This window comes from Centropristis striata, chromosome 16 (assembly GCF_030273125.1).
Source record: "Centropristis striata isolate RG_2023a ecotype Rhode Island chromosome 16, C.striata_1.0, whole genome shotgun sequence".
NCBI classification, from domain to species: Eukaryota; Metazoa; Chordata; class Actinopteri; order Perciformes; family Serranidae; genus Centropristis; species Centropristis striata.
Genome location: NC_081532.1, coordinates 4,885,291 through 4,910,946, shown reverse-complemented (window position 1 = coordinate 4,910,946; position 25,656 = coordinate 4,885,291). Strand labels below are relative to the sequence as shown.

Here is a 25,656-nt window from a genome sequence, read left to right as displayed (position 1 = left end):
GATTATCTATAACGTTAACGATCAATTAATCGATTAATTGCATAACTCCAGTATGTATAAAATCATGCATACATGGGCAAAATAAAAGATAGATATACAGTACTATGCAAAAGGCTGTTTTGATAACGGACGCTTTTATTTTGAAAGGGCGAAAAGAGACTTCCTGTCGATCGTAAAAACGAAATCAGGTGAGATTATACTGTAAGGAAAACGTCAAGGAGTTCAGTGTTTGATGTTTTAGCCCCCAAAGAGGCATGAGGTTAGTTTTCACAGTAATCTTCATATTTAAGTGTGTTTTGTGTTTAAATACGTTTTGGATCAAATTCAGCTCAGTAATTCATGCTAGCAAGGTTTGATACAGTAAGCTAGTTTTGCTCAAATTAATACTCTTGTATTGTTGTTGCAACTTTCAATTTGCAAACTGTAGCTTTATCCAACTTCATTCTCAGCTCATTGGTTACTTGACGTACGGCCGCAGAACTGAACGCTCTGCGTGTTTCAGTTCAGTGATACTGATACACAGTCAGAGATAAAAAAAAAAAAATACACAGATGGATTAAAAATTCCACGTGATTAACCAAATTCCTAACGACCATTAATCGAATAATTATTCCCATATAGCTAAAAGTTAAGTAGTCTAATACAACAGGGCTGCAATTAGTTCAGGGTGATACAGTGATACAGACAATTTCTATCCCAATAAATTTCATATGTCGATAATAATATATGTCATGATACAGCATGTTCTCTGTGTTTTCAATAGCTAAAATGTCAATATAAAAAATAACCACATGGTAAAGCTTATTTTTGTAGACTTGCTACTCGTCTATAGTTCTCTGCAGCTTCTCTCCCATGTGCAAGGATCAGAACACAGTAAGTGTCATCTAAGTTACATAAATGCTGTTGTTTCGCCACAGTTTTCTCCCGCGATTTTGACGGAAAAAATACAGAAAAATATATACAATAGACATTAAAGTAGAAATGTGTTCAACAGAATAATAACAACTTTAAATTGTATAGCACCTTTCAATCCAAGGTTACAAGGTGCTTGACAGTAAAACAAAAGACACATAATAGAAAACACATAATAAAACTATACACAACACAATAAAAGTGAGTTTTAGGAAGAGATTTAAAAGATGACACTTAGTTTGCCTGAGATTTTGAAATTCTGTTCCCACTCCAGGAGCCATTCTCACACGATTCTAGCACAATCTCATAATCCTGCAGATCCAGCTGCCTCACAAGGGTTACCTGGGTCAACATGAAGGAGGAGAGTGTTGTAAATCCACAGCAGAATTTTAGTTTTACTGTTTTAAGTCTTTTGTTTAACACATGTTGTCTCATGTAAGGCAGTTGTTTGTACAGAAGTGCTGGATAAAAGAAGAAAATAATTATACATATATAATATACAGTTACCGTGATATAAAATGATATATACCATGATGAAAAACTTTGTCCATATGGCCTGCTCATAATAGCACTGTTTTTTTATATGCCCCGTTTTACTGCTATTATTTATTAGATGTTTTTATTGAATTTGCATAAGCACTTCTTTTTAATATTAGGTGATATAATGCCTTTTATACTGTATGTTTGTTTTATGTACTGTATGTGATTGGATGTCTATTTGGACGGTGGAGTCTGCATTAAAGTTTTGATTGATAATAGACAATTTATAACGTTTTGACAATAAAAGCGAGCACCATCTATAAATCCTTCGCAGTTTTGTTTAAATTGATTTAGAGTCAAATGTGTTGTTATTTTGGATAATGTAGTCTGTGCTGCTGAATTATATTGCAAGTGGTGTTTGTTACAGCTGTTAGGGCTGGGCGATATGGACCAAAAGTCATATCCTAATATATATAGGCTGAATATTGATATACGATATATATCCCGATATTTTTATCGCAAAGTGAGAGCAAATGTTCAGTCAAAGTCAAATATGACATGTCACAAGTAGTTTTGTTGAAACCGTTTATTTAAGTGAACATAAATACTGTATAACAACAGGAATACTGGGTTTTTTTTTTTAAATCAAAGCTCCATAAAGTGCACATTTAAATAAAAAAGTATGTCTGATTTGGATATATATACAAATTAAAACATAAAACCAAAGCAGACGGTCTGTTTTGAAACATACAGTGAAACCTTTTATTTCTTCATTGTGTTGAATAGTGTAATAGAAATTATACATTTATTTGATAGGGAAATTATTATCTAGATAGTGATCAAGTAAAAAAGTGAGATAAAATATATCATTCTATAATATTAAGTCCAAAATACACAAATATTTGAATAGAGTTGTTAAACACTTTCAAATACACTTATAACAAAATCAATTTGAAAATGTTTATTCACTGAAAACAAAATATAAAAGCTGAAAGAAGACAACAACATTGTAGTTACTGCACTCTGTTCTTGCTTTACTATTAGAACCTTTTACAGCAAAACCAGAGTGCACTAACTACATTTTTGGGGTCAAAAGTCAAATAGATTGTCATGATTTTTTAGCATAAAATGACATCATCAATACATGTAGAAATAAGTGTTGTATCACTTTCTTACCTATAACCCATTTGTCAGGCCAGTTAAAAAACTTTAAAAAACTTTAAAGCAGTTTTTCTCAGTTTTACCCTTTTGTGTAGTTACTGCAGTTAGACTTTGTAGGGCAGCATAGGCCTGCCCAATTCTGGGGTGTAACAGTGTTTCTGTTATTTAGTCCACAGTCATTGATATAACTGAGGTGGACAAAATAATGCACATCAGTGTAATGCAATACAGTTCAGGCGCACAACAAACTGCAGCCTCTTTAACCCTTTGGAGTTTGGGGCTATTTTGATGAGTTTGGACTCTTTTTCATTCTGTCTGTATAAACAATTTAAAAAAAAGTGTATCATTCCATGCTGATATCATTTCTTTTTCAGCACAACCTTACCTGATTATTATTTTGTAATTTTTGATTTACTGGATCAACATTTTGAACACAAAAACACACTAAAAACACACTCACAAAAAATACAAAACACACAAAAACATTACAAAAAACAAATAAAAACACATAAAAACACACAATACACAAAAACACAATAAAATACAAAAAACACAAAAAAAACCCCCATAAAACACACATAAAAATACACAAAAAATACAAAATACACTTAAAAATTACAAAAAACATAAATAAAAAAACACATAAAAACACACAAAAAATTACAAAAAAATGAAAAACACAATACGCAAAAACACACAAAAAACACAATAAAATACAAAAAACACAAAAAATTACAAAAAAAAAACATAAAAACAAATAAAATACACATAAAAATACACAAAAATCACACAAAAAACATTAAACACATAAGATTGCATTAAAAATGCTGAATGCACACTGCAAAATTCAATAATAATTCAGTAATATCATGTTACACTTGGTCGAGGTGGTTTTTACCTTTGCTGAAAAAGAGTTGACGTGTTATATGGGACATGGAAACTTCTTGAAAAGCCAAAACTTTAGAACGAAGCTGACAGCAGCAGGGCTCCATGCTGCTTCGTTTTTACGTTGCAGCGTCATGAGATGTCTTGCTCTGGTGCTTTCATGGACTCCAGAGAGTTAATGACCACACAGGTGAATCAGCACCCCTCGAAAAAGTTAGAAATCAACTGAGTGCATGTAATTATATTCCTAAATAAACAATAACAAAACCCTATAGATGCAAAACAAGCATATATGAACACATTCCAGTATGCATGTGCAGCTATATATGCACATGCATGAAGCCATATGTAAACGTTCTGTTATGCATATACCACAAATAGAGCCACATGTGCTTTTCCCATCTCACTCACATCAGAGGCCTCCCTGTGACAGATGTCACCCGTCGTGATTAAGAACTCGTGGAAAATTAAAAACAAATGCACAATGCACTATGACTGCTCTTTGTTTTGGTGTCAGTCATATCTTAATAATCAAAATGATTTTTTTTCTCTCCTTCTCATTCGTTGCCACCGCTGTGGCATCTGGCAGGGACAGGCTGACGAGGTGTCTTTACAGCGGAAATTACAAGAAATGGATTTTCCATGCTTGATAAGAGTGTCAAATGACTTCATATAGAGTTGTGCAAAGTACTGCAGCTCCACTCAAAATATTGACAGGGATGCGCAGCAACGCCGGTGGTCTCACTGTGATAATGACTCGCTTGCAAGCTGATACTGTACATGTGCCTCACAGACACAATGCTGGAGTACATTTATGGTGTTAATCTCTCAGAATTAATCCGTCATGATCTAAATATCATGGTTTCATTTAGCTTTATATTTTCTGTGCGTTAACCCTCTGGAGTCCATCTATTTATTGAAAATACATGTTTTATTTACAGTAATAACTTTATTTATATATGATATGTAGACAAGCTGAGAAAGCCAGTTGAAAGTTCAATCATAGGAGCTTTCACAGTGTGACATTTATGTTTCTAGACCATTTTTACAATGTGAATTTTCTTTCTACAATGAAAACTATTACTGTTTTTAATTTACGTGCAAATAGACTGTTTTGTAGTTTTATTATTTATGACTTTTTCTGCTGTTTTTTTATATGAATGGCACTTTACCGTGTTGTGTGTGGAAGGTCCCTTTAATTACTTTTTTGTCTTTTTTTGGTAATTTTGTGTCTTTTTTTAAATAATTTTGTGTCTTTTTGGTAATTCTGTGTCTTTTTTTTTGTCATTTTGTGTCTTTTTTAAGTAATTTTGTGTCTTTTTTTCGGTCATTTTGTGTCTTTGTTTATTAATTTTGTGTCTTTTTTGGTAATCCTGTGTATTTTTTTGGTCCTTTTTTTCATTTTGTGTCTTTTTTAAGAAATTTAGTGTTATTTTTGGTCATTTTGATACTGCCTCCCCAAGGTTATTTGAGTTTGAGACCCCTGCATTAAAGGTAAAGTCTTCCCAAAACAAAAATATATCTATCCACATATATTGTAAATACCAAATCATGTCTATATTGTAAACATTCTTATTCTTCTATTAACAACAAAAACTGCATTTAGCCTCTTACACATCCTGTGACCTTTTAAAAACATTAAAATAATCTATTATAAAAATCTTCCACCATTTACTGCAATATAGGATTAAATCACCCCCATTATTTCTAATCAAAATGTACTTCCAGACATTATTTAAATGTATAAGGTGTCCAGTTGTTCTGCTCCACAGTTTCCTGCCTCTCTGTCCGTATGGTTACCTATTCACCTGTATTGCTGGATCATGAGAATGTCATTACCTCCATCATTGAGCCCAGGCATCTAAGAGCCTGTTAACCTGGAACAGGCCTGGCTGTGCAGCTCTGTGCTGATGGTACAATATGCTCCTTGTTATTCTAGGATCATTGACGCTAAAGCCCTGGCAATCAAGTCAGTTTTGTCGAAGCTCATTGGCTCAGTGGGGTCTCATCTCATCTGCGAGCTGGGAATGAGGAAAGGAGTGTTCGGGTTAGTTGGGTCGTTAGGTAGAAATTCTTTTGATAATGGTGCATGTTACATTAGAGCCTTACAAACCAAGGATAAGGGTTTCAGAGTCTGTGTAATGCAATTTACAGAATGGTTATGGTAGATAAGAAATTTTCTTGAGGTGTGAAGTATGGAGATGAATGGTTCCTTATTAATCTGGACTCATCACATGCATATAGAGCCAACACACACTAGTTACACCATGAATAGGTTCATACGAGACACTTTTATTGCACATGATATATTACTTTAAGTGTGTTTTCTAAGTGCTGACCCAACACAGTTAGTGTGGTTGTTCCTGCTATCATCTTACTTGTTTAAAACAATTCTCCAAACAACAACTAATTTCATGTAGCAATAATAAGACATTCATAAATGCCCAATAGTTGTGAGCAATCTCTCAGCATTAACAGGAGGCTGATGAAATGTGCACCCGTGATGAAATGAAAACATGTGAACAGCTGAGGCCGCAGGTGTGACCAGCAGCCACCGAGCTCTCGATTTATATGAAGCAAAGCTGAACGATGAGTTGACTAAAAATGTTTAGTTGGCAGAAAAATAATCGCCAACTTATTTTCATTATTTTTAAGTTTATTGTAAAGGTAAATTTTCATGCAAAAGTGGCAGAAATTGGTGCATTCAGCCTCTATGATACAGAAATTTTCTCTTATATATTCATCTGCATAGCTTTGGGTTTGGGATTGGCAAAACAAGACATTTAAAGACCCCACCTTGGACTTTGAGACATTCTATGAACATTTTATGGACCTAACGATTAATTAAGAACATACAGATCTACCGATAATGAAAATAATAATTAGTTGCTGCCCTGATATGAGACAAACTGTGTGGTGGGACACTTTTTCAAAATTATATATGAAACTTTTGTCATTCAGTAGAAACTGTATTTATATTTATTCTACAACACTATTATTGCATCATATAGAGTTGGGTGATATGAAATTGTTGTAACTGTATATTATGATAGAGAAACAGAGTTTTTTTCTATTGAGAAATTGTTAATGAATCAATAACAAGACAAGCAATTCTGTTTTAGCTAATCTAGCAAAAAACAAAAACAAATGAAAACCGATTAATCAATTCTAAAAGCTTTGTTGTTGACTTCGTCAACAAAATACAGTAACTTAATTACTTTATTAAAAAAATTACTGTAAAAAATTCAGAACCCAGAATCCACAAGTGAATTGATTTAAGCTGCATGTTTTAAATCTGTTTTCTCAACACCATGAACGTTAGTGGCAAAGTTAATAGAATTTAAAGCTCTGTGATTGGATGATTCTTGCCAAAATGCACCGTGGGAGTCGTAGTTACCTTCTCACCTTGTCATTATTATTTTTATGTAAATAGGCTAATACTTACAACCAGAACCAGATATTTTCTAGAGTATCTGTTAATCTTTTGTACCGCCATCACAGCCATATGTTGAAATATTCCCAGAAGTAAACTTTGTGCAATTTGCAATTTGCAAAAAAAGTTAAATTAAATAATTAGTCAATTAAACCTCCACAATCAGGCTGCAGATCCAATAGTTTTAAGCTCCACCTACACAGTCATTTCTACTTGGTTCATGCTGGCATATCACAACTTTTAGGAATGTAAAGTACGGATATAATGTTACCATTAGGATGGTATTCAGTGTTGAGTTGTGGTGAAATCCTCTGCAGCATCTCCAGTTTATCCCTGTCCCTGTGGGATGTCAGCCTCTCAGAGGAAGAGGGGGCCATCTTTGAGGAGGTGGCGTCACACAGCTGCCATAGCCCAGCAAAGCTCCTCGAGGAAAGACATGTTGTCAGTGCGCATTAATCATCGGGCCCACCATCGGAAACAGATTCCCCTCATAAGCAATTTCACTCATTAGAGTGTACGGTGCTGATTTGCTGATTGGAGTTAGGCTGAGGCTACTACACTGTGAGGGGAAAGAGAGGAGAGCAGGAGAAGGAGGGAGGAGAGGAGAGGAGAGGAGAGGGGGTCTGACACATTTACAGTGATGTGAAAGCTGAGATGTTGATTAATGTGCATTGTTCCTGTCACATAAACTGAATAAATAAATATCAAACAAAAGCAGAGGGAGAGACTCATTTACAAACCAGGAAATGAAAGTTCCATTTAGTTAGAGAGTAAAACAGACTGGGATGACAGTCTGTAGACATGACTGTAAACAAGAAATCACCACAGTAGAAGTCAAGGCCGTGTGCCCGTGTGCACAAAGCACCTGGCGTGGCTGTTTCTAGCGCTGCTTAAACCGACTCGGTTCACTTCTTGTGGCATAGACAAAACATTAAGAGGAGAGCCCCGGTGCCCTGCCAGCTCCTCTGAAGTCCACCACTGTGATAAGTGGCCTTCCTGGTTAGCATGACATCTCGCAATCAGCCCTTGAAAGCCCTCGGGCTGTGATTGGTTTCAAAACAATCTCACAGCTCACAATTCAAGCAGGGCATTAAAATAAATACTTTTCTTTAACCCGGTTTAAAAGCCATCCTACATGCTGCAAGTGATGCATGCTGATAGGAGAATATTCCATCCCTGTTTAGGTCATATTTAGGATTTAGGCTGTTCATATTGATCTTCACATCCCATTCACAAACACCCTTGTTTACATAAATAAACAATATTCTGTTTGCTGCTATGGAAACAGAGTTTACACAGGCCGCAAAATCACCATTTAATGGAGTAAGATGTTTACATGGCTGAGAATGCTGGCTAATAATGGCATATCTCAGCTGTCATACTTCGGTTTCTCATAACCGGGATGTGTGTTTACCGAGGCTATAGGGAGAGGAAGATGGTGTTTACAAGCTACAACTCTTAAACCTAACGCTTGTGTTTATCAAGTGATTTCAGAATATTAATGTGAACGGTGCTCCTGTGATAATCCTCTCACAGTAATACATATGGATTTCAAAACACTAAGTTGTTGATCATTATTTCATATTATACTTCAGTTTATTTCTACACCCTTTGACGTGGAATCTAAAAAGTTATGATCCTGCAGTAGCAGAACTTTGTGAATAGAGTTCATAAGCTGAACATCGGTATTGGCCGATATTTACAATGTTAATTCCCATCAGCATATCGGCAAATAATATGACATTTATCAGTGGCAGTGGCTGATGTTTATCTGATTTGTCGTGTCAGCTTTGCGCTCGCTAAATTTGTGTTATTTGCAGTAGGACTGGAACAACAGTCGCTAGAAAATCCTGCTATTGCAGGTGCTGATTTGTAAAAGAAGCCAATTGCCAAAGACACAACTCTGGCAATGGGTGCTTGTGCACATATGGTTTGTTTACAAATAACAGAGAAAGGAAACGTGTGTTTACTCTAGGGCTGGGCGATATGGACCAAAAGTCATATCCCGATATATTTAGGGTGAATATCGATATACGATATACATCCTGATATTTTTATTGCAAAGTGAGAGCAAATGTTCAGTCAAAGCCAAATATGACATGTCACAAGTAGTTTTATTGAAACCGTTTATTTAAGTGACATAAATACTGTATAGGTAACAGGAGTACCTTTTAAAAAAAAACAAAGCTCCATAAAGTGCACATTTCAATACAAAAATACCTTAAATAAAACTAGCATAACTACTATGAAATATAATAGGCCCATCTTTTTCCGAAATAAATTTATTCATATGAGAAAATAATAACGAACATTACAAAATAACTAAATTTGACAAACCCTTGTAAGAAAAAAAAAAGTGAACTATATCAATATATGCGATATGGTCTAATTCCATATCACATTTAAAAATATATCGGTATATCTTTTATATTGATATATCGCCCAGCCCTACTCTTTAGGCTGCAGCCTCTAGTGGCTGCAGTAGTAATTATGGAAACCAGGCGAAATGAAGAGACATAGTATAAAGAATGAAAAAGTCCACTAAGGAGGTCTGGAGTTTAAACAAACAGGACTTTGAGACCAATGTTCATATCTCCAGTAAAACCAAAACTCTATTTTGTCATTGTAAATTACAGATATTGCATATATATTTAATTCCGTGTGTAGCTATTTCACATTTTATGTCACCTACATCTGGCATAAGTTATTTAATGCTAAACTATCTTTTCCTAACCCTAACCAAGTAGTTTTTATTCCCTCATTGCTTTTACAGTTGCATTTAATTACATTAAATATATGTTTCACAAAAGAAAATGTTGTTCTTGAGCGATTTAAGTGCATAAAGACTCTTCTCATTGAGTAGGCAGCTGAAAAATAAAGAAAAAAATCTGTTTAATATGTCATGGGTAATTTTAAAGGTAGTTACATAAATTTGTGTGATTGAAATTGTGCTACATCAAATGCATTGTAATGAAGCACTGATTGTCTTTGAAACAGTTCTTTTTTTTAAATAAAAAAGAGGTGATTGTTCCCTGGCTCAAACAGTGGAGGAAATAACTCAATTAAATTGGCCAAATTGCTATTTCCAACATCAGTTTCGGCCCAGGATTTCACAATCGGTGCATCCCGGGAACAGACTGGATCCATTGTTTAACAGTGCCAACTTCTTGCCGTGTTTTGGTTTGATCCTATCCATTACATCCTCTGAGTCGGGTCCCTGCGTGACCCCCCTACCAGTCATTAGATCATTACTCCGTTGTAGGGAGCAGCAAACATCCGAGGCCGTCTGAACTTTTCCTGTGGAGTGGAGCCAACAACCGCATGACTTAATAAATGGTGACAAACATAAGCCAGCACTCACATCAACAGCATTACATACTAACAGAGACATGGAGCAAGTTCAACCAAACAAATGGTCACTACAGGTTCTGTGTATTTATACGTATGTGTGTCTCTTTCTCTGTCACGCCGCCATCATTTCTCTACTTTGATCATTTTCAAATGATCCTTGGCGTGTCATTCATCTCTGACTATGTACAGATTCACAGCGGGCGCTAATTAGGCGTCGTTTTTTTTTTTTTTTCACATGTGAACGATGGCTAGCTATACACCCCTCTGTCATTTTCTTGAAGAGAAAATGCACTCTTGCAGGAATTCCTCTGTCTGCTTCCCTCAGCTCCTTTTTTCTCCCTGCTTTTGCAGATTCCTCCGTCGGCCCGGGCAGCCCGGGAGAAGTCGTTTTACAGTTCAATCAGGAATTCTAATAAACTGACCTGTGCTTTAATGACTAATTCATTGTCTCCTTTACTACCTTCATGGGTATAAAGCGGATTAATGACTTGAGCAAGGTTAAAAACAGTACCACTGTGCTTTTCCTTCATCTATTATCAATCATCCTTTAGATTCTTAGGAGAGCAACGGAAATTGAAGGAAAATTAGTAATCCTTTTGATGGATGATAGCATAGGTAGGAGTGTATGCGTAAGATATAAGTGTGGCTATAGCATTAAATGGAAATCGCCTGATAAGTAGCATCGCATGAGGAGCTTGCATTTTAAAACCGGCCGAATATATGGAACAAACTATAATGCTGTATGACAGGAGAATTATCTTTCAGTGGCAACAAAGACACTACAGTTTTAGACAACCCGAGTGAGGAAAAGAAGTCATATTTTTCATGATCCTCTCAACAGTGGACTCATAAATACCTGCTATCAAAATGGCCCAGAGACGTAATCTCATATATTGCACACACAGTTCTTTACGGCGTGTTTACAACAAAGCTTTTAGGAAAAAAAACTCCAAGGAAAAAGGAAAAACTCCACAGCAGTTTAGAGAATAGAGGCTAAGAATTTCTCGTGAGTTGTTAAACTTCTTTGACAGTTTCTTTACTTTTCCTCACACTGTACTTTCTTTCTTGTTTTTCAGAAATCCCATGGAAGAGAAGAGGAATAAGACAAAAAAGGGAGAAGCAAAGAGGAGGCAAAGGGGAACGGCGAGGAAGAGGAAAGAGCGGCTGTAAGGCTGCCTCTCTTTGTTTACCATTCTATATTCCCATCATACGTACGCACGCCTCTGCTGCATCTCTGGGCTCTTCCCATTCTTGGCCCAGTCATTTCTGACAATGTTAATGATTTAGTGGAGAGCCCTCCACAACGGATGATTTGTGACATGTAGGAAGGCTGGAAACGGGGGAGGACGAGGCAGGTTTCTGTGGGGAGTGTTTGGGATCCAGGGATGCCTTGAAGATAGTGATTCATTATATTTAAGACAAGTGTGACATCCTACTTCAAGGAAGCAGCACACATATGTATGGAGGGGGGAGATTTTTTTCGGGTGGCCAAAGTGGGGAGGGGTAGGTAAGTACAAAGGAATGCCGCAGTGTTTTTTGAGATGACATAGGAATAGGAGGCAGGCATATGGAGACGGCAGGCTGGAAAATAATGGGTAATGGAGGAATTTAGCCCCGGGCTATATGCCTGCTTTGCCTACTTCTGTATAACTAGTATATTTATAATTCAAATACATACCTTTAATAATTAACAACTAGTGAATATTAAAGGAGAATGCAGGATATCTTTTCTACAGATGGAGTCAGGTGAAAAATAGTACTACATTTCAAATTTGACAACAACACAGAACAAAGGACCGGGGAGCAAAAACAAAAAGTTGGCTGGCATTTGGGCCAATATTTTTATCATGCAAAAAACAAAAAAAGCAATATTGCACTGGAGTGTGACGTTTATTTTTAACACATGATGCAAATAAAAAAAATGGCAGTGGATTTTAAAAAGCTGGTTAAGTATTTGTGCACTTAAATTAAGAGACAGTCAATCACCGGCTGCTGTTACAGTAGGCTTATTGTTCGCTGCTTTCGAGGGCGACTCCCTGGAAACTTAAGTGTGCAGTTACACAAGCAAACATGTCACTGATTTTCCTGGAGCGTCTCATTCAGTATTCGGTTGTTGTTTGGAGTCACAGACAACTTTTAAGCTCCTCGTAACAGCACCCCTACCCGTCTCGTGTGACACCCTTTTGTCTAGCCGAACTGTAAATCTGCAGTATGACATCCGTGTGACTGAGTGACAGTGATCAACTCTCATTAAAACACACCCTGCTCTGCATAAAATTACGTAATTTCAGACACATTTAGGCTGCGGCCATTGCGGAAATAGGAAACCGTGTTAGCAGATGCATTGAAATTCAGAGCGTTTATGCGGAGCACGGCGTGTGCCTTTTTAAAATAAAATATCCCAGAGGACAGTGTGTTTTGTAGTCTGTACACAAGTGGCACAGAAAAGCTCTCATAGACTGTGTCAACCGATGTTATGCAAACACCAGAGTTCAACAAAAACCAACACATTTGCATATTCTGGATCTGAAATGTGTTCTGCTTTTGTGCAGGCCTCATTTCTACGTCTCTGCGCTTTGATGTAAGCTCATACATATTGACGACCCGCTGAAGAAACCAACCATGTTAACTAAAGCATGAGCTCAATTTGTGCATCCCCTTTAAAAGAAAATGTGCATTAGTTTGTCCCATTTATATTTCCGGGGTTAATTAGCAAGTGAGAGATTGGACAATTAGTTCATCCATGCTAATTGATTATAATATTACAACTAGGTGATGATAGGATGAATGTAGACTCCTCGTTCCATATTCCTCTAAGGGATTCGATAATATATACAATGCTTCTGTGTAATGAGGGTTTTAAAAGACCAAATCAGCTAGGGAAATTGTTAATTCAATTCCACTCAGAGTTTTTCAGGGCACAAATGAATTGGATTGAATTGCAGGGATCTAACGGAATGGCAGTGTCCTTTTTGATTTTGATTCACGTCAACACAGATGATGTAGATCACTGGTTCATTTCTGTCACTGGCACAATAGGATGTGAACTCTCAAAGACCTGATTGTATCTAGGTCACTTTCTTCTTCTTATAATTGAAAAGTCCATTCCGTTTTATGCATGAGATCTGGAAGAAAACCAACATGTGTATGTGTTTTCCTCAGAGACAAACTTTAAACCTCTCAATTCCAGGAGATTTTGGTTCATATTTGTCAACTTCCTCTGCATTAATTTCTGTCTCTGTTTAGCATCTTTCAGTCTGTCCTTACATCACATGCATGGCTCCTTTTTCTCCACACAAACTTGGCTATCAGTCAGATTTTTCATTTTATTTTAAATAAAGTATAAAGCTGCCAGGATCCGAAAATACAAACAAAAGACAAAGGTGTCAGCGGAAATGTACCATTTATATACACAAAAACAGCAGAAAAATAAATAAATAATAAAACTACAAAACAGTCTATTTGCATGTAAATTAAAAATAGTAATAGTTTTCACTGTAGAAAGAAAATTCACATTTCAAAAATGGTCTAGAAACATAAATGGCACACTGTGAAAGCTCCTATGATTGAACTTTCAACTGGCTTTCTCAGCTTGTCTACATATCATATATAAATAAAGGGTAACACTTTAGAATAACCATCATTTATAAATGGTAAACAGATAAAAACATAATTTATTAATGTTTAACTAACCAAATCATTTATAAATGGCAAATAGATGGTATATTAATATAAGTTTATAGTCACTTTACCATTAACAAACAATTAAATTATAATTAATAGTTTTAGTTGCACTCATTATAACATTTTTAACACCATATTAAGTATGTTAATGATTTTGAAATTATTCATATACCTTTAAGAAATTGGTTGAATACATTTAACTATTAAATATGTATAGCACTTTGTAAATGGTTAATAACTGGTTTATAAACCATCTATAAACATTACTCAGTTGGTTATTGTAAAGTGTTACCAAATAAAGTTATTACTGTCAATAAAATGTGTATTTTCAATAAATAGATGGACTCCAGAGGGTTAAACACAGATCCTCTCCAACGTAGCAGTACAAGTATAGAATTACACTTTCCATCACTATATGCTGCACCTCCTCCCGTATCTAACTATACAGTGACACTATATAGGTCCACGTCTCTTCTCATGCAGTTGTCAGATGTTTGCAGTGTGGAGCTCAGGTATGGACCTTTAACCACCTCTCGCTGGTGGCCCCACTCCAGCTCCATCACGCTGTGACAGTCTGTCATGAGGCACAGCTGCAGGAATGAGTGCTGATGTGGTTCACCTGGAAAGTTACACAGGAAGTGCTCAAACTCCCACTTAGACATGACAAGTCGAAGAAAATTAAATAAAAAAAGATTCAGCAGCTAGTCCTCTCCTTCTGATACAGCAGAAAATCATTTTTAATCTTTATTTTTTTTATTTCTTTCATTTCAAATATAAACAGCAATGGAAAATAGTTCATATAGAGCAAGCAAACAGTATAATAATTATAATAATAAAACAACACAAGACAGTACAATTAAAAATAAAACAACACAACCATAAAAAAGGGAAAAACACATAAAAGTACATTTAAAAAATTTAATATAGATCTAATTATTGTAGGAATTATAGGAGTTAGTATCTTACTGTTGCATGCTGGTAGATGTGCATTAGTCTATCTGCATGATTTGTTAAAAAACAACAATTTAATGTGATAAATACTCCATCTGTCTTCAAGACATGGTGGCTAATATTGAGTTTCAAGAGCTTATATTCATGTAAATTACTTTTCCCAGTTTTGGTGTTTTATCCAGAGCATCAGTACGGTGTAGAATGTGTGGAGAACTGCTGTCTCTTCATTTCCAAAAAATAAAAAACCCAAAAAACGACTTTTTGGCATCTGCAAAAGCTCCAGACATCCACTTATGTGTTGATTACAGAGAGCACAGGGTCACCACAGTGATTTTATGGAAAACTTTCATCCAAAAACTTCTGAACTGCAACACATTCCGATAAAATATGTGCATATGACCCTTTATTAGACGAGCATTAAGCAGAAAAAATATACTTTATAAGACAAACGTATTCAGTTTAACTTACTTTGCCTCTCAGCTCGGATGTTAATTATGTATATCGTCATGCATTGCTCAAGTTCTGTTTGAGAATTATTACTCTTTATTCCTTGAAAGTCACTTTTCAGCCTCCCAACGAGAATCATTTTGTGAAAAATGTCCCCTTGAAATGTTTCAGGTGCAGCAAATAAAAAATAAGATTCATGTGTTAAATGCTGAAGTATTACACTTCTTTACTGTGCTTAATAATTAATAGCCCATCCCATCACCCTATGAATATTTACATGCAAAGTGTCCCTGGGAGCCTTCCATATGCCAGAGGGAGGGAAGTCTGTGTGTTTATAGCATTAAACACTCAAACATCGTCACCAGCCCTATTTCGCCTCCAACCATGAAAAACAGTCACTAAAGCATTGCGAGCATTTTATTTGTTGTTGCACAATGTAACCTATTCAACTTCCATTTAGACGTGGCAAGTCAAATTACAGGTACTCTCTGTGTGCTCGACTGAAATCCCAGGACGCCGCTTGTCTGGTTGCAACGTGGAGGGGAGCAGAAATGAGGTTTGGTTGGGGTTGTTTCCACAGCGATGACATTGCTCATTGAGATCACCTTCCACTTACTGTGTCAAAGTGTCAAAGGTCTTGTTGTCAGCCGAGCTCGAATCGAAGCGTCAGCAGCAGAAATTACATCGTATATTAGATTACGTTGCAAAAAAGCAGTGGGAGAAAAAAAGGGGTGCACGCTGATTTAAAAAGTTAATTCCAGCAACTTTGAGCAAGAGGGAAATAAAATACAAAAATTGCAAATGATTGCTGCGGTTATCTGAGCTAATTAAGGACTTTGGACTTTTGCAGTGCAATGCCAGACATCATGCACTATTCAATTCTAATCTTGGCGACCAGCTTCTCCCTTTGTATCTGATCCAAAAAATCTAGACTAACAGAAGTTTGGAAGCGCTGCATGGCCGCTCTACTTGTGACAATCAGATTTCCAACCTCTAAGAGACGCAGAGACATGAGGAAGGTCCCTGAATGCAGCAAAATCCTTGTTAAAGTTGCACTGTGGCCACTATAAAGGCTACCACGAGCTAATAACGGACAAGTAGGATATGTAATACAAATAAATGGGCTGTTACTAGTGAACCTGGGCATGTTTGGCTCTGTTGCTTCCATTGGTGATATTTATCTAGGAAAGGGAAGGCTGAGTGTTGTTGTTGCCTCCCTGCAGGTCCCCGAGCTCTCAGATCTCCTCTCTGTCTCCTGTGTGGATAAGTAGTGGCTGCAAAGGCAACGCCGCTCTTTGATATTTCACTCCTCATTTGAATCAGTGGTCGCTTTATTTGACAATGCCAGGTAATTACCTGGGTACCTTGCTTGATCATGTGAACTCCTGCAGAACCAGAGTGGAGGGGAGGGAGAGGGAGAGCTGGGCTGTGTGGGTATCGGAGAGGAGATGGAAATGGGAACACATAAACAGGAAGAAAAAAAAAAAAAAAGAAAAGCAGAGGGACAAAAACAAACACAAACAAACCATCTGCATTTGTTTATCTGCATTGTTTTCGGCGAGTATTTCAAACAAGCGGAGTCATGAGCGAGGCTGTGTTGTGTTAAGCAAGTGGCGTGTGTTTTTTAAACGTTGAGCAGTGGTTTTTCTGCTGGGACAGTCCCATGCTGTGAGGGGAGGTCAGACATGGAGGGGTTGCTACATAAATGCATTAACAAGAGGGAAGATACACTTAGTGCAAGTTTATTATGACTCAAATGAATAGTTTTTGTCTCTTGGGTTCAGTCATTTGATTAGCTTAGAGACTCTGCAGCATGTGTGTGTGTGTGTGTGTGTGTGAGAAAGCAGTCAGTGAAGCCTTTTACTTATGAGCTTGTGTGCAAAAAAAAAAAGACGAGAGGGAAAAAAAGAGGGGCAAACAGAAAGATAGTTTATATATTTTTTTAATGCCGTTACATAAAAGCATCAGGAAATTACAAAGTTTACAATAAATTTCCACTGAACAGAGCATAATTTGTTACAACATGATTTTCTGAACTTTATGTCCAGACAAAAAAAAAAAACAAATTTGCTTTTCTTTCATTTACAATTTTTTTTTCTCCAAAAAAAGCTGATACTCAATAAGGGTTAAGTTGTGGGTTTCAGATAGCTGGATATGGGTCCTTGTCAATGATGTTTATTGAATAGGAGAGCAGTGTTTACTCTGTTGTGTGACTAGAATATCAAAATCCGTCACTCCATGTGAATGCAGCTGCGTTCAGGCTGACTGACTGAGCTCTCCTTGGAGGAAACCAGCTCACTACTTAAGCTCTGGCCCTGAAGTTTAACTGTGGCACTATTTCATAAAGAAAATACAATATAAATATGATTTTTTTTATTGCACTTAAAGCATAATCTATAAAAGTTTGTTTTTTTAATCATAAAAAAACAGCTGTTTTAATAACCTCCCTATAAAGGAGGTAATAATTCATTAAGGCTATAGATAAAGCAGAATGACTGAAGTCGCAGAAGACAAGCTAAAAATACACCAACTTTTCCCACAAAGACGTTTTTCTCACCTTTATAATTAATAACACGAGTAAAGCAGCGTCCACGTGTGCAGATAGCTTTCGCCTCGTGTCTTCGGCGTGAGTTTGGAGCACATATATGCAAATCTAGTTTCTTTACAGCCTCTGAATGTCTCTGACACTGCCGAGGTTTTGAACGCTGCATGCATTATTCCGGATGTGGACACAGTTTGCAGCCTGTGCGTGCTTTAACACTTTCACTCACTTTCTAATCATATTGGGAAGCATGAAAAACATTTCCCCCGCTTCCGCACTGGACAAACAACACCATTTCTATTGAGAAGAGGAATTAAGACAATTTAATAAAGGCTTAAAGCGCTGGGGTTGTCTCTGCAGCGCCTAAAGCCATATTTCCTCTGATCAGCGGAGGAGGGCGACTTTATTGGACATGTTTCTATTTCCAAATCCGCATAACAGGCAACGATGCATGTATTTCCTATAATGTAGATAAGGGAGAGAGGGTTTGATATGTAATAAAAGGTGGGTCTGTGCTGCCTGTTTAAGCCCCTTAAGCCTGATAAATGATGAGCGACAGAGGCACAGCAAGAGGGTCACCGCTATTAACTCCTCGCTTTCCCGGCCTCCACTTAAACTTCTCTCAATTACATGTGGTAATGTGGCTGGATACGGGCCTTATAGGCTTCGACCTGGAATAAAAAAAAAGGAATCATACGCAAATCTGCCACTTTTGTGGATGTGTGGTATAAGGCTGTCCCTAAAGCCACGTGTTAAAGGGGGGAAACACAGGGATTACTAACATGCACACCAGGTATTCTGGGACAAACAGCCAATGCAAGCTCATTAAATCAGCATTTGGTGTATCCGCACAGGCGTTAACGACGGGCTCTAATCTCGGCGGTGACCTGCTCAAACTGTGTCACTGAGCTGAGGCTGTGCACACTGCAGGCTGCACACCACTTCCAAATATTTACTTTTGCATGCATTCTGCTTTAAAATAATAATAATAATAAAAAAAAAATAATCGCAATGTAGATTTACACCTGAAATAATTGTATCGACTTGAAGTTTTTTCTTTTCTTTTATAGCATTAAAATATCATTAAAATAATGATTATGATTTTTACGCGCTGTTTTCAAAATCAAAATATGCATATTTTTTATTTTTCTTAATTTCTTTACGCTTCACTTGTGTTCTAGTTTAACCCTTTACGGTTTATTTTTTATTTTAACACGCTATAACGCGTATGCAAGCATAAATAAAATAATATATCAGCTTATATCAATATTAAAATCATATAACGTAAATTTATTTTTTTGTTTAGTTATAAAGCTGCGAATTAAATACATTTAATTCAAACTGATTTGATTCATATTAAGGTCGACTTGCTTTTTAAAAAAAATGATTTAATAAAATAACACACATTCCCATATTCAAAAATAATTCTTGCACACGTAATTAAAGTCAAACTAGGACTAATAAAGGCCACATTTTTCTAGTTTGTGTGACACGGGCACAATCATGTAACAGCTTCAGCTGTGAAGGGTGCAAACAGTTAAACCGAATTTATGGCCGAAGCTTTGCCAGCAGATAAATTAAGAATTAAGAAACAAAACGCTCGATTGAACAAAATCTATATTTTATAATATTCATATTCTAGATTTCTGCGTTGTGAGAAAATAATAATTTGATTGCAATGCCGTTGGTTTTAATTTTAGAGCAGGATTTTGTTTATATATGTGGATAAATTGAAGTTAAATTTAATGAATATTTTTTGTTTTATTTTGTGGGCCTTCTCTCATTTGCTGCAAAGCTTCCCAGCTTCGGCTGCGGCCGCCAGGTGTCGCTAGAGGGCCGCATAATTTCTCCAGAGTGCATGAAGAGAAAAGCCACAGTTACATTTAGTGCTGGTCTCCTCTCTCTCTCCCCCTCCTCCCTTTACTAACCCTCTGACACCAGACTCTGAGAATCGGTGGAGGGGAAAATGAGGCTTTGGAGCTGAAGAATTTACAGTTAGTCGCGAAACTTTTACAAGTATTTGAGTTGCTCACTCCACTTTCTGAAACCCTATAGTCACATTTCACTCCGGGGGTCAAAAAGAGTTCAGATTGAGACGACTGAGGTAATGCTTTCTGCAAGAGGAAAACACCATATGATTATAAACAAATCATAAATAAAATAATGTCCCCCCAAAAATGGAATAGTAAATGTAGAAATGATTAAAATATTCTGTAAAGCTGCATTTATTTAGTCAACTTTTAAATTAAATTACGCACCAGTAGCTTCTTTTAATTTCCAAACTGCTGCAAAAAGCAGAAATGGACAGGCTGCTGGGTTGCCGAGCCTCTCCAGCAGTCAGTCTATGATCCAGTCTTATCTCAGCGCCTCTATACATTAGCTCTGCTCATTTACATAATCTCAAATACTGAAGAGGGCCAAAGAAGAACAAAGTTACAAACAAGATTAGGCCGATTTTATTTGTTCCTGCGGTTGCGCGCCGATTGTTTCTCCAGGAGTGTTTAAGGTCACTAAGAGGATTTGAAGCTCGTTTCATATCAGTGATCTTTTTGAGGGAATTAAATCAACAATGCTTTTTTCTCTCCATATTTAGCAACAGGCTTGTGTGTGAACCGAGCCCTGCAGGGCAGGAGAGAGAGAAAGGGGGAGAGGGATTCTAAGTCCTGCAAAGAGTAAACAGAGAGGAAGTTCAGTGCCGGTGCTCGGTGGCATGCAGGCGGTCCTGGTGCACCTTTAGGATGTGACATGCAAGTGGATCTTTAGCCTGCTGATTGTCCCAGTAGTGTTTTCCTTGAAATGGATCCTCTTCCCCCCCTAATGAATCCAAACGCAGCTGGCCATGTCCCACACGGACACCGAGAGCTTTAACCCTAAACTGACCTCAATTTGACACCACCAGATGAAATTTTACCGCCTGTTAATGCCATCCACTGATTTTTTTTTTTTTTTCATAAGAGTTGTGTGTGCACCTGAAAAGCCACTTGAAAGAAAACTCCTTAAAGACGCGTAATTGTGTGTGATAGGTGTCCTCCTGGAATGATCTGGCTTGTAAAACGCGCAGGTTCTAAGCAGGGGGAGTTTAAAGTCTACACAGGTCTTGTTTATGAGGAAAATTAATTTTAATTACCTATTGAGTGAATGATGATTAAAATAAAATTAGAAAATTAAACACCGACTTGTGTAATGTCGCATCAAAAAGCTGTTATTAAGCTGAAATGAACCCATTTCGCAACCTAAATGTTGTTAATGATGATGTCTCGTGTTTTATGGCTTTCATTAATTACTCAAATAAATAGTTCACAAAAGAAGGAGTTTAAAAAAAGGAAGGAGTCGTTGCTGGAAGTTTTATAGGGAAGGATGTGTTTCTGTTGGAGCCGTACATTGGACACGCGTAATTAGCCTCTGCTATTTTCACACGCTCTTCGGGTGTTTACATCACTCTCCTCGGGGGCAAATCACATATTTCCACAATAAATGCGGTTAAAATTGCAAGATGTGGAAACATTAAAAAATTCGCTCCAGCGTTTTGGCTATTTAGGATACTCTATTGTTCGCGTTAATGGCGGATTAAACATATATTCAAATTCTTTAATACTCCAAACTTTCCCTTCACTGCGCCGTGAAAGGACGCGCGTCCACAACAAAGCGGTAGATACAGTATAAGGTACTTACCATGGTTGTCCAAAGGAGGAGGTTGAAAAAAAAAGCGTTATAATAGCGCACAAATCAATGTGAACGATAGTATTTAGCTTATGAAAATATCAGTCTTCAGCAGCAGAGCTGGTGCCGGGCTGCTTGTGTTTACAGAGTGGAAAGAGAGACTTGGAGACGGTGAATGCCTTGGCTCTGTGCGCACCGCTCTGCAGCTCCTTCCCGGGGTATTGCACGTTGAAATGTCCACACAGCCGTTTGTCAAACCCTGCAGTCCTACACTTCCCACCCCCCTGTATGCCAACAAACATAACTGTTGTCACGCTCTCATTTATTAAATAATTCCCCCCTTATTTAAAAAAATAAAACCCACTGCTATTTCGAGTCTTGTTTTGTTTGTTGGTGAGAGTTTATTGACCCTCCAACAGTAGCCATCTCCCTGAGCGTGTGTCTCCCTTAATCCTAACCTGTGAATAATTAATTTCCACCATCAAAAATGCCACGGAGTCATAAATGGAGCCTTTATATGTGAGAACCTATCAATACAGCCATGATGCCATATTAGCATTGATGGAGCTAAATATTAAAAGGGGGATAGATGGCCTGCTTCTGTTTTGTGCGTAAAAGTGCCCAGGCTCCAAAAAGGGGAGCTTCACTGCAATCGATGGCCGGAGCGTTTTGCTCCTCCTCTAAACTTCAATCTCCTCACATGATTGATGATCTTGGGGAGCTTTGATAATTGACTACTCTGAGGTAAAGGCACGGATTTCTATCAAGAGAGGGGATTGGACGAAAGAAACATACAAAATTACTTTCTCCACAAAAGGTTCTTTTTTTTTCTCCTCTTGGAAAAGTTCATTCTGGGCTTAGAGGGGTGCTGCGTGTCGTTTAATTTGCTAAAAAGGGGAGCAGAGTAATAATTAGCAGTAAGATTAGAAGGTATTAGTGAGATATTAGGCACAGCAGCTTATAACCACAACACAGATATCAAGTAAGCTCATATATTAAACTCATAACATGTCCAGAAGATGCTTTATAACATTTAGTTTCTGTGCGTAAAAGTTCAAAATATCCTTACTTTAATGTTAGCGTGCGTAAAAGTTTGCATGCGTAAAAACTTTTTTTACTCTAAATTATGATTCATGTAATTGAGTCAGTGTTTGATTTAAGTGTGCAGCCGGAGCGTCCGCGCTGTTTAAACCTTCCCTCATTCAATCCTTCTCTGCTCTTTCTTTCAGACTCTTCGGGAGAAAAAGGAATTGGGTGGGAGTTTGGAGCTGTGTTGGTTTGGCTTTTTACCCCCAGTGTGGAGTTGAAGCCGTCCCTGCGCCTCGCATATACTCTGCATATCACAAGATTTGGTCTCTCCTCTCTCTTTTCTGGAGCTGCTGTAGGACTGGCTATGGCCACCGCTACTTCCGGGATCCGTCATTTCATTCGCCCACCGCTCAGCGCTGCGAACTGACTCTGTTTCTATAAGCAAGCTAGCAGCCAACCTGCCAACACTCGCTGACACTCACTCATCTCAGTCTCGCCAGATAGACGAAATACCTACGGGGGGAAAGAAAGGAAAGATCTGAATCGCAATCTCTTAATTTCTTCTGCTTTTCTTCTTCTTCTTTTTTTTTTTTTTTTACAGTGATAATAAAACAAGATAGCGATCTGGAGGCATTAAAGGAGACGCGGACTTGCGGGATGAAAACGGACTAAAAAGATTCGTCCTTCTCTTGAACATCATCACCAACCGTCATTCATTCATTACCTTGACAACCTCTGGCTTTGATTGACAGCTGGAGTGGCAAAAAGCCATGAGACACGACAGTTTAGTTACATGCAGGTTGTTGATGGGCCGATTGTAACCTTCACTTTGGCGCATTTTTTTTCTTTTTTTTGCCGAGGAAAGAGGGAAAACAAGAAAAATTGCAAAACTCCCTGATGCTACGATTTCAACTGAACCACACTGGCGAATAGGAGAAGTCGCAAAGTTGGTTGAAAAAAGGAATCTTGCCTCTAAATCACTTTCTAAACGGGACTGGGATATTAAATATACGACAGATTCAGGAGTTTATTGGAGCGCAGCCTGATGGCGCAAAGGGTAGGTTTTAAATCTCCTACTCTTACCTGTTCAAATCCACTGTAGGGAGGCACTCGTATCGATAACCTCTCCTTCTCGGGTGGTGGCAAATTCACAAAGTATTCATATCAAAGCCGCTATATTTGACATTTTTGCAGCGCCCCTGCTCTTCAAGCAAAGTGACAGCCTTTGCTTTTACCGACAGCCTCCACGACAGTCAGTTTCACAGGAGACTCCAAACTAATTCGCTCTTTTCACCCACCAAACTCTGTTTCCGTGGAGCACCTAGAAGTGATAATGTTTTTGGTAAAGACAAACCGTTTATCAGATAGAATTTATGGCACTTTGAAGCGCATTTTCGCAGCTTATTTGCGTAAATGCAAAACAGACACGGCATGCCTTTTTTTGTACTTTTCCCCACATTTGTTTCAAAAGTAACCGAGCAGCCCGCTGACTTTTGCTCTGATTTTATTCCCAGTACGATGAGCTGGCCCACTACGGTGGGATGGACGGAGTCTCGGCGTCGATGTACGGGGACCCGCATGCTCCCCGGCCGCTTCCCCAGGTCCACCACCTGAACCACGGACCGCCGCTGCACGCCAGCCAGCACTACGGAGCCCACGCTCCGCATCCAAACGTTATGCCCACCAGCATGGGCTCTGCTGTCAACGACGTTTTAAAGAGGGATAAAGATCAAATTTATGGGTAAGGTTTGCACGAACCAAAACCGGGTGCAATTATTATTATTATTTTACTCAGTTTCCAGCTTTTCTACAACTTACTTTTGTTGGACTTTCTCTCCTTCCACTAAATTCAAACAGTGTTTTGTGCGGGATTGACCGCAATTTTGCGGCTCTATTGTTGGAGTTGAGTTGATGTGTAATTTTATCCGCATTGTAGAAGGCATCGTAAGTAAGAGTAAGCCTCGAGCTTGAAACACAAGCTATAAAATAATATGGAAGCTCTCTGTGCGCAGTCCAGGACCTAAAGTCACACACTGCATGGAAATATCATAAAAACTATTTTCAACACCACACCAATTGTTCCACGATCTGAAGTTTGTTTTAATATTTCACCCCACTCTTATTTCTCTTTTGTGAAAATAGCCTGGACTCATTTAATCGCTGCTGCTGCTGCTGCTAAAACTTCTCTAATGTTTTTCAAATATTGAAACACAGACACACACAACGCGTAAAAACGCAGCGTGCGTCTTTACAATTCTACTTTCACGACATTATCCTCAAATTAGGACAGAAAACGTATTTAGACGCTCTTTCTCCTGATTGCAAAAGTTTAAAAAAGCGTTGCTCACTAATACACGTACACAGAAAGTGTTATAATCCGCAGTGTATCATTATAATCTGGGATGTAGTACGGGGTAAATCCTCTTCAGCTCTTTTACTCACTGAATAGAGTTTATTTTTCATCCTGACACAAAGACACAAATAAGGAAAGTCAAGTTAGGAAGTTAACGTTTGTAATAAAAATATCATTTTATTTTGAAAATTATAATTCAGCTTTTTAAATTTAATTTAGGGAGTGTTTGTTATGATGTCGATTAAATTATTTTTATTCACCTCTGCCTCACTTTTATAGTTTTAATAGTAAAGTCCTCGGTGCTTCAGTGCGTCTTCAGTGAAACTCTGCAAAATTATTATTTAATCCAAACTTGTTTATACAGACTTTACAATTTCTCTAAACTCACACTGACTGCTGTCAGTCTTCTGATTTTGTTTTTTTGTTGAGTTTTGTTGACTTCTCAGCCGTTTCTAGTTTGCACTGCAAAAAATGTCAACAAGTCGATTAATATCATATTGAGTCTTAAAAAAAAAAAAATCCCTAAATTTCCCCAAAACGTGGAGTAAAATCTTCCAGATGAGCCAGTGTTTACGCATGCTTCCAACTCCAAACAGCTTCTTAAAAGAATCTTGAATCCAGATTTTATTGTTTAAGATGTTGTCTGCCTTATTTTAAAATGCGGTCACATGTTTTGGAGAGAAGTGCGTAAAAAGGACACAGCGGGATAAAAGTATAATTATCTGTGTTATATTTACATGGAGATATAGATGTTTTTAGGGCCAGGGA

At 37.6% G+C, this 25,656-nt stretch overlaps 1 protein-coding gene across 7 annotated transcripts in view; it reads left to right on the top strand.

Annotated features, from left to right (window-relative positions):
• Window positions 1-22,741: 22,741 nt before the first annotated feature.
• Window positions 22,742-25,656, top strand: part of meis2a (Meis homeobox 2a) — an 83,921-nt gene continuing 81,006 nt past the window's right edge. For 2 of the 7 annotated variants that reach the window (XM_059353029.1, XM_059353027.1), the window contains exons 1-2: window positions 22,744-23,592; window positions 24,050-24,276. In XM_059353029.1, coding sequence (XP_059209012.1) covers window positions 23,581-23,592; window positions 24,050-24,276 — 239 coding nt within the window. In that variant the 5' untranslated portion in view covers window positions 22,744-23,580. Of the gene's footprint in view, window positions 23,593-23,731; window positions 23,878-24,049; window positions 24,277-25,656 lie in introns of those variants that run through there. The other 5 variants (XM_059353031.1, XM_059353028.1, XM_059353032.1 and 2 more) reach the window with 4 other exon arrangements.